Genomic DNA, 10403 nt, shown 5'->3' with positions numbered 1-10403 from the left:
AAGTCATGGCTCCTCCCAAGATCATTTTAAACTCCCAGCTCCTCTCGAGCTCATTTAAAGGCCCAACTCCTCCCAAACCCTTTTTTAATCTCCTGGCTCCTCTCGCGCTCTTTGTGGGCAATGGTGTTGTGGTGAATATGTAACCACTATAATTCACACGGTATATTACTGTGTCCCTGTGGGCTCCATTTGTGTGCCGTTGCGCAGCTCTGCCCACAGGGGGAGATGAGGAGCATGTACAGGGCTCCGCCCTAGGCTCTGCCCCCTTCAGGAAGTATAAGTGCTGCGGTCCTGTGAGTCCGCCGCCAGTTCAGCACAGTCGCAGGTAGGCTCAGTTGTAAGCCGATTAAAGCCACAGTTTACTCCAACTCGTGTCTCTTGTTGAATTGATGGTCGCATCAGGTGTCAAATCCGGAAAGACAGGGTGAGGCACCGCAGATGAGCTCACCCAAATTCAATTGACCCCAGGTTATTCAGTAGGTATGTGGAGGAAGTCTCACACCCTTCTACAATCCCTGGGGCAATTGAGTATATTGTGATTCCAACAATATTTTCATTTCAAATTAATTCCAATTCCAATTCTCTTCCCACACCTAGAGGTGCATTAAGGCAGACTTCCATCTGTTTCAATAGCTAATGATTCCTGGAATAGGTTCCATGTCTGTTACCAATGGCTTGAGGGATGCCACTCCACATCACATGTGACGTTCAGGAATCTCTCCCATTCTTACCACCAACCAGCCATTGGCATGGTTGGAAAGATTTACAGGTTGATACACTCAACCTGTTGGGCCCCATTAAGAACACTCCTTCCTGGGCTCAAACTCAGAACTTCTGGCTCAGTGACAGGGGTGCTACCCACTGCACCACAAGTCCTCCTATTTCAATTAAGAAAGATTAAAAATAAATTCTGGTTGGTAATTACAAAGAGTATGACACTGACAGCAGAGCTTACATGGGAGAAAGTTGCACAAAGTAGACCTCCAAAATATGACTAGTTAGTTACAAGTTATATATTACATATAATGTACTCTCATTAAAACCATTTAGTAAAATGTGAGAGACAGTCTAGGAAAAAGTCGCGGTGTCAGTGGAAATGGACACCAGCCCTTCTTGTGCCCACTTTTTGTTCAGCACACTGACACAAGGAGTGCTTTAAAGGTTCAGGGCACTGAAAGTATCTTTGATGCTGTGCAGTCTGTTGCATGTTGGCATTACATCTTTGCATCACAGCATGCATGTTGGCCTGTCACAGTTGGTTGCACAGGATGCCTCTCTTGTCAATCTGCTGCCTGCACTAGTCTGCCAGTGCTGAAGTTTCCTTCCTGAAATACTTTCCAATTGGCATTCGGGATCACAAAATTTACCGATGCATATTATTCCACTCACTCCTCGCTGTGTCGGCCTGGAATAGTCGCTCTCCAGGGGCCCAAAGAATTTCAGTGTCTCATACAAAGTAATCCTCTCAGTGACTTTTATGCCTTAATTTGATGGGAGGACGCCTTCACATTGAAAACACTCCTCCCTCACTATCTCTTTACACCACTGTCAAACCCCACGGGCCAGTAACAATAGCAGGTCATCATATTACAAAAACTGGAGTAAGAAACCCTCCATTGTCTAAACCACCGCAGTGGAACTACAAAACAAGAAGGATTGAGAAAGAGCTTTTTGTTCAAACCAAAATGATAATTAGCTGGAGGTTTGTTCAAAGAATTAATCTAGTCAAGGGAGAACAGCTGATTCTCTAAACTGTGACTGAAACAAGATGTAGCATGCTGTTTGTAGACTGTTTTTCCTGCGGTTTTGGATTTGCTTAATCTGCTGCCAGCAACAAGCGTTGCTATTTATTGTGTATTTCCTACTCCTCCAGCCATGTTCTGTTGACTGGAGTTGGCTCTCCCGCAGCCACTGCGGTCACTGCAACATGAGCATTGTCAAGCGTAGTGTCACCAAGTGACAGAAGCAGAAGGTCAGGCATTTATTTTTCACAGTACGTTAGTCTAGTATACACTGTTTTGGGGATCACATGAGCGAATTTGATGAACTAGATTTTGTCTTGTGCTGAATCGTATTTGTTCGACAGTGCAAAGTGAAAGTGCTGCCAAATGTAACTTAATTTGAATATGATTCCAACTCATGCCTCAAGAAGCAAAGGAATTATTCCTCTTTCGCTTGAAAAACTTGGTACTATAATATGGCACAGAGGCTGTTTGGTAAGAAAATTATTTTTATGTAAACAACCAAAGTGCACTTTACAATTGTCACATCACTCCACCATACCAATGATCTGTCACAATCCAGTATCACCATTCATGGGACTACTGAGGAACCTGGGGCTGGATTCTCCATTTTTGGGACTATGTCCCCACTCCGTCGGGAAAACTGTTGTCTTTTATGGCAGAAAAACTGGCATCAAAAGGCCACAGATTCCCCATTTTGCTGAGGGCTAGCATGCAGATGTCGTGGAACTCGCAGCTCTAGCTGCCGATACGGCCCTCCGCACTTCCGGGTCAAAGGCCGCGCATGGTGCCGGTATCCAGCTGTCGCACTGTGCTCCAGAGCGGACTCAACCCACGGACCTGGACCGGCAAAATAATGCCCGCATCGGCCGCTCCCATGCGGGCCGCCCGCACACATTGTCCCCAGCCCCGAATGAAGCCTCCCCTGCCCGTTGATCAACCCTCCCAGATTGAATCCGCAGCCGCCACGCGAGGATCACGGATGGTGGGACCATGTTAGAACCACGCCATTGGGAAGTTGGCTGGTAGGCAATGGAGCATCGTGGAGTGGACCTCAGGCAATGGCCTGAGGCGGTGGATACTTGGCGTGGCGTACTCCACGAGTACGAGTACAACGATTTTCAGGGGGAGGCGGCGAATTGCGAAACCGGCCCCGATTTCATGCGCAAAAATGGTTTCTCCACCACGTCGCCGAATGCGATTTCGGCGTCGGGGGTGGAGAATCCAGCCCCTGATGTATGGTTTAAATATCACAAGCTGTAGTACTGACCCTATTCAAAAGTGCTCTCATTGCAAAAGAACATTTTATCTGGCCTCTAGAAACTGGGTTCAAAATCACTTCATGATTCAATGCTGCATCTATTGTGAAATTGAAAATGTTCACCCATTAAACTGGGACCTAACTTGGGTTGCATAGAAAATTTGATAAAATAATCTACTGTACTTCCAGATCACCATCAACAAACATATTGCAATCAGAATTAGTGAAAGCAATAGACCAGAGTTGAGGTGACAACAGTTACAGCAATTTGGTAATATTTTACATTTAGCTCTCCTCCATAATGACCACAATTCACATTTAGAAGCAGGCCTTAAGCATTTGTAGCACAAGGGACTCCCCACTCCTGCCTCCGCTCCCCCCTCACCACCCCCCCCCCACCCCCCCGCCCCAATAAATCTGGAAGTGGCAGCATTAAATATTTAAATTTAAGAGGGAATGGGATGGGGAGGCGTGGAGTACTAGGATTTCCCCACCTCTGAAAAAGTGGTAGTTGACAGCCCGAACAATCTGTATGTCAAGAACCACTTGCAAAATGTACATAAAATGTCCATAATATATCACCCTAATCTTAAAACCTCAAGGCCGCAAGCATAGTCTGAACCATGACTCTCCTCCTGTGGAGCCAATTTGCAAATGTCTGAAACCTGGTGCATCTTATCTAATCTCAGTCCATGAGATGAATTTTCCATCCTGGGACACTCGATGTGCACTTCCCTATGGGGCGGAGAATCGAAATATCGGGATCGCCATCGGGAGTTGGCTCGCCAATCCGAATACAATGCTCCAAATTCCCCTGGCAGCGGGATCGAGCTTCACGCCCGTGCGCCAATGGGAGGATGTAAATGAATGCAAATGGGTCTTAATGGCCCATTTTCATCTGTTTAGTGGGCCCGGCACCCTAATATCCTGCCCTACGTGATTCTCTGGTTTCCTGGACTGGGAATCATCTGGGCGGGGATTATTACAGGTCGCACCAAATGTGAACCTAATATGATCGACCTCGCAGTGGTCAATTCCTTAAGGGAGTTGCCCCAAAATTCATCCAAGGGTCACCCCCCCAAAAAATGGACTACCTTCCCACCCCTCCTTTATCAGACCCCCAGAGACCCCAAAATGAAAGAAACCCCCAAGAGACCCCCTTAATAGGAAGACCCCCCCCCCCAGGGATCCCCACAGAGACCCCCTAACTAAAGGGACCCCTCACAGGGGCCCCCTGACTAAAGGGATCCTCCATAAAGCGTGAAATGCACTTAATGTTGGGGGGGGGGGGGGGGGGGGGGGTGATGGCTGGCCGAGGGACACCATTATCAGGTCACCCACTCGAAATGGCGGCCAGATAGCGGAACCCCTTCTGGAATCCCTTGTATTCCTAGCCATGCACGGCAACTGATAGTGAATTGCTTCCCGATTTGCGCTCCCAGGGGGAATGTAAATCGGTAGCAATTCTCCTCCAGCAGGAGAACATAGTCTCCCAAATGGGGAATCTCACCCTATGTTTTGTCCTTCATACATATGGCAGGTGTCACCGAGCAAAATAATTAGCAACATTCACCATAAGATATCATCATCCTCGGTCCATTGTCACAGTATCTGCATCCTTGCTTGGAGCAGCAGGGATTATTCCCATCAATGATAACTGTAAATTCCCACATGCTTATACCTTTTATTTATTCTTCACACTGTAGCCCTCTCTAATCACAGCAGAAACACAGTTGAATTTTAACCAACCCCCACACATACAAATACCTTTGTCCAACATGAATCTAACTATAGGTTTTATCATTCCAGGCACAGAAACACTACCTTAAATCCATTTAAACTATACCTTATTTCTAATGTTTGCAAATACAATATAAATCCCTTCAAATTACCTTTGTTTTCCAAACAACTTTGTACTCAATTGTAGATAGATAGATCATAGATCATAGAATTTACAGTGCAGAAGAAGGCCATTTGGCCCATCGAGTCTGCACCGGCTCTTGGAAAGAGCACCCTACCCAAGCCCATACCTCCACCCCATCATCATAACCCAGCAACCTCACCCAACACTAAGGGCAATGTTGGACACTAAGGGCAATCTAGCATGGCCAATCCACTTAACCTGCACATCTTTGGACTGTGGGAGGAAACCGGAGCACCCGGAGGAAACCCATACACACACGGGGAGAACGTGCAGACTCCACACAGACAGTGACCCAAGCCGGGAATTGAACCTGGGACCATGGAGCTGTGAAGCAATTGTGCTAACCACAATGCTACCGTGCTGCCCATTATCACAGTATCTGCATCCTTGCTTGGGGCAGCAGTGATTATTCCCTGATTTGAGACTCCTGGAAGAGAGCATTTGCATTTGAGGATCCAGTCTAAAACTATGAGAGCTATTTAGTGACCCCATTGCGCCCGGCATGGATCTGGACGTAATGGGTGAATCGCATGCGAGCTCCAAATTGGGTGCTGCACCGACTCGCTCCGCCCGGCATGATCAGGATCTCACCGTTGCTCAGCGAGATCCAGATCTAAATATTTAAACGATCCTTCCGGTTCATTTAAATATCCAGACGTTGGATTAACCCAGTGCCTGGAACTCACCAGCCATGCCAGGGTGCCATGTAAAGATGCCGAGGTGGTCGGGGGCAGGTCAGGATGGCACCCTGACATTCCTTGGCTCTGCCCACCTGGCACCCTGCCAGGGTCCAGGAGCACTGGCAGGGCACCAGGCTGGCAGTGTCAGGGTCCCCAGGTGCCAAGTTGGCATTGCCAGAGGTCGGGCCCAGGGATGCCTTGCCAGGTAGAGGGGGGTGAGAGGGAATTTTCAGGGGCCTCCCCCAGGTTTGGGGGTTGCGGGGGGGGGGGGGGCTGAAAGGGCAGCTGGGAAGCTTTCCAGGAGGGAATCCTTCTAAGTGCGGCCTCAGAGGGGAGACATTCCCCGAGGCAAAAATAAACAGCAAGGTGCTGTTGGATAAAGGGATGTTTCCTGGCACCACAGGCGCCAATAAACACCTGCTAAACATGCCGTTCAGTGGACTTTAACTTGAGTCTGCTGAATCCCACCCTATGTTACTTTAATGCTTAGCAATCTCTTTTAACTATTTTTTCTAAATTTAGAGTACCCAATTCATTTTTTCCAATTAAGGGACAGTTTAGCGTGGCCAATCCACCAACTCTGCACATCTTTGGGTTGTGGGGGCAAAACCCACGCAAACACGGTGAGATTGTGCAAACTCCACACGGACAGTGACTCGGGGCCGGGATCGAACCTGGGACCTCGGAGCCGGGAGACAGCAGTGCTAACCGCTGCACCACCGTGCTGCCCTTCAATCTCTTTTAATTAAGACTATAAAGTCGCAATAAGTTGAAAGAAATTGGCTGACTTGGTAGAGATAGTAAAACAATTAACAGGCTAGCATAGAGAGACCAAATAATGCCTTCGTTGTCACAAAGAAGCAATGTGAAGAATGTTGGAGTTGCACTCACTGCCAAGATAACCTCCTTCCAATGAGACTGAATCATGTCTCTTTCCCTCTGAGCTAAAACTCTGGGTCCTTCTTTATGAAATTTCAGCAGCACCAGCTCAATAGGCTTCATAAACAGAGGGTCTTAGAACACCGAATAACCAACTTCAGTCAAGCTGTTACAAACAAAAAAATGACTGTCTTGACCCTTTCAATGGCTGTAGCAAGGTAAATGTCATTATGGCTGGACTGTTGATCAGTAGCGCATGAGACCCAGGTGTTTAACTTACCCGGCCTTCTGATTACTGAGGTTAGTACTCATCCCTCCCGCTCTTATCACACGCTGAGTGAAAATTATGTTCCCTTATTCACGGGTAATATGAAATGAGACAATTCCTACAATAATAAATATTTTGCAAAAAAAAATTAATGGCCAAATTCAGGATGTGTCACTCATTGAAATGCAAGACACATAAAATGTAATGCTGATAATATATTTCTTCATTTAGAAAATATATTAAACATATCAAGGCCTCTCTTTTTCTGGTTTCACTTGTCGGTTTAATTTGCACTCAGCAATACACTGATTGGTTTTATTATAGCCTTTTTCTTCTTCACTGAAGAATTTCTTCGGCTCGGCTGATAGCCCCGAGTGAATGCTACAAAACCAAACAATTTCTCCTGAGAGAAGAAATTCTAGTGCACCATTAATGCAAGCACTGCTAAATAATTTCACCTGAACATGCTGAGCCAACCATGCTTGCTGTTTCCGCAGGAAAATCAAAGCTGGGTCCTCATTTCTTCCCTTTTCCAATTTTACTCCTTCCTTGCCTGGTTTATGCTGGGGTATGAGTATCTCACACAAATGGTCATTTTTGACCTGTGGGCTGACATATCAATGTGTAAACAGGTTTTAATACTATGAAGAGAGTAGGGGCCCCACAGCTGAGCATCATGCTCTCTTTCCTTTCCAATAGGAATCATTAGATGAGGATCACAAGTGGGCACCTTGGCTGATTATTGTTCTGCTTGTTAGCCCAGGTGCACTGAGCTCAGTGTTACACACTAACTTGCACACAATCCAAGCGCAAGAAATACTTAATGATGAGGAAAGCAACTTATTCTCCCTTGAAGGGCCGCAATTTACTGTGAAATTAATTGTGGGGCTAATGTGGCTCACAGTTACTAATGCACAACTTAGACATCAATTTCAGGCAAGTGCAAATGCACAGTTCAATAGGAAAATCCAGCTGTCTGAGATGTACCACTCCACTCTGAACTGGGGCGGGATTCTCCGACCCCCCGCAGTGTCGGTGAATCGCCCGGGGCCGGCGTCAATCCCGCCCCCGCCGTGGCCCGAATTCCCCGCCACCCGGGAATCGGCGGGGGCGGGAACCGCATCGCGCCGGTCGGCGGGCCCCTGTGGCGATTCTCTGGCCTGCGATGGGCCGAAGTCCCGCCGCTGACAAGCCTTTCCCGCCAGCGGGAATAAAAACACGTCTGGTGCCGGCGGGATTGGCAGCGGGGCGGGCGCGGGGGTCCTGGAGGGGGCGCAGGGCGATCTGGCCCCGGGGGTGCCCCCACGGTGGCCTGGCCCACGACCGGGGCCCACCGATCGGCGAGCGGGCCTGTGTCGTGGGGGCACTCTTTTTCTTCCGCCTCCTCCACGGTCTCCACCATGGCGGAGACGGAAGAGACCCCCTTCCCCGCGCATGCGCCGGGATGATGTCAGCAGCCGCTGACGCTCCGGCGCATGCGCGGAATTCCGTCGGCCGGCGAAGACCTTTCTGCCCCGGCTGGCGGGGCGCCAAAGGCCGTTCGCGCCGGCCGGCGGAGCGGAAACCACTCCGGCGTGGGCCTAGCCCCATCTCTGCACCTTTGGAGCGGCCCGACGGCGGAGTGGTTCTCGCCACTCCACAACGCCGGGACCCCCCGCCCCACTGGGTAGGGGAGAATCCCGGCCCTGTTTACAGATGGGATCTTGCCATCCGGCATCCCTATCAAATGTATTGATCAGCGTAAAGTTCCTGGAGATGTTTAGTAGATGGAGTAAGCTTAACACAGAGGATGGTATTTAATGGAGGCAACAACAGCTTGTGCACTGAAAGGGGAGTCAGCGGAAGCCCTGTACCATCTCTTTTCAGGAGGAGCCACCAGCTTGTCAATTTGGCGGCTGCAAGTTGGAAAGCAGACATAAAGGGCTGGTTTCTCCGATTTTGAGGCTATGTCTGGGGTGTAATATGTTGACAGACATGTAACTAACGGGTTAATCAGAACATCCAGCTGTGGCATAACCACTAGAGGGAATTACTCAATCACTATAAAGCCACAGCTCACACAGGCTCTCGCTCTCACTCCCAGCAGAGACTGGAGAAACAACATGTGTGGAGCAGAGATCACAGTCAAGCCACCACATGTGGCTTAGAAACAGTTTGTACAGCTAGTCAAGTTTACTGTGTTGCTAGAGTTAGATCAGCAGACTGTCGAACTCATTTATTAGCTTTGTCATTACTAAATAAATACTTTCAACTTACACCGAGTAGTGGAGCATTCTTCAACATTGTCTACAGTTAGTAGCGACTTATGTTACTCAAATAACATAACATAATACGGAGGAAGTATCTAGTTTTACAATGAAAAAGTCAGCGCCACGCCTGCACCAATGCTCCGCCCGGTGGGGGTCTAGCAGCTGCGCCACATAAACCCCCCGGCGTTCCTGACAGAAACGGCTGGAGAATAGCCGGGACCATGGCCGGACAAGCACAGGGCAATGATCTGCAGTGGTCGCTCCGTAAAACATGGCGCCAGCTGCGTGTGGACAGTGGTGTCAGATAGTGCCCCCCTGTAACACCCCTCGCCACCCCCCAACAGCCCCCCCCCCTTCCCCCCCCCACCAGCGCTGGACACAGTCCGCAGCTGCCAGGCGAGGTTGACGAAAACTCAAAGCACACATGTCCCATGTCATCAGGAAGTCGACCCATGGTCGGCGGCTCGGCCATTGCTGAATCATGTCGGAGAAGAAGGCACCTGCAGACCTGGGCTTGTTGGAAGAGGACGATGAGTTCGAGGAGTTTCCGGCAGAAGGCTGGACTGGGTTAGATGAAGATGAAGACGCCCATGTCTGGGAAGACAACTGGGACAATGAAAATGTAGAGGACGATTTCTCTAACCAGTTGAGAGCTGAATTAGAAAAATTTGGATACAAGATGGAAACTTCCTAGCTGGCATGATTCTGCATGATATGAATGCATGGAACTAAAGAATTCTGCATAGATGTTTAAAATGATGTTGTGGCGCACCAACACTGGAAGCAAGATGCAGTATCAATAAAAAAAAACTCAGCATTCTGTTGCAAAGGAGGACACAATTATTTTGTGAATTTTCCTTTTTTTATTTTCATAATAAATTGTTTTGAAGGTAAAAAAAAGGAAGTCGACCCATAGGGGGCGGAGCATTAGGGGAGGGCCTTCAGGTGATGTCCTGCGGCTGTCCCAATGATGTGCGGTGTACTCATCAATTATGCCGTTTTGGAGGGGGCGGAGCATCCAAAAACAAGTGCCGCCCCCGATTTTGACGTCAAGAGGGATTCTCTGACCAATCGTCGAATACGATTTTGGCATCAGCAAGCGGAGAATCCCGCCCAAAAAATTTTTGTAAATTCTTGCTCTTAAATTCAGAAGGAAATCTGTGTCTGAGCCTTGCTGGATTCATCCCAGCTCCACCTCCCTTCACATTGTTTCCATGATGAATTGCAAAAGAATTATGAGGCATCAGCTAACAGTGGTTAGCAGGTAAGTTCAATAGATAGATAGAAAAAAATGAAAGATGGGTTGATTGATAGCTAATGAAAAGATACAGTTAGAGACGTTAGTAGGTATATGAAAGAGAGAGACATTTTGCAAGGATTTAATGAATATAAAGGACCAT

At 48.3% G+C, this 10403-nt stretch overlaps 1 protein-coding gene across 1 annotated transcript; it reads left to right on the top strand.

The window, feature by feature from the left end:
- Positions 1-9454: 9454 nt before the first annotated feature.
- On the top strand, positions 9455-9813 carry sem1 (SEM1 26S proteasome complex subunit). The gene has a single exon (XM_038812031.1). The coding sequence runs from the start codon at positions 9485-9487 to the stop codon at positions 9695-9697; it is 213 nt and encodes a 70-aa protein (XP_038667959.1). The 5' UTR covers positions 9455-9484; the 3' UTR covers positions 9698-9813.
- The last annotated feature ends 590 nt before the right edge of the window (positions 9814-10403 follow it).

The sequence above is a fragment of the Scyliorhinus canicula genome, chromosome 11 (assembly GCF_902713615.1).
Source record: "Scyliorhinus canicula chromosome 11, sScyCan1.1, whole genome shotgun sequence".
Taxonomy (NCBI): domain Eukaryota; kingdom Metazoa; phylum Chordata; class Chondrichthyes; order Carcharhiniformes; family Scyliorhinidae; genus Scyliorhinus; species Scyliorhinus canicula.
The sequence above is the reverse complement of the archived record's forward strand: the minus strand, read 5'-3'. Positions and strand labels throughout refer to the sequence as shown.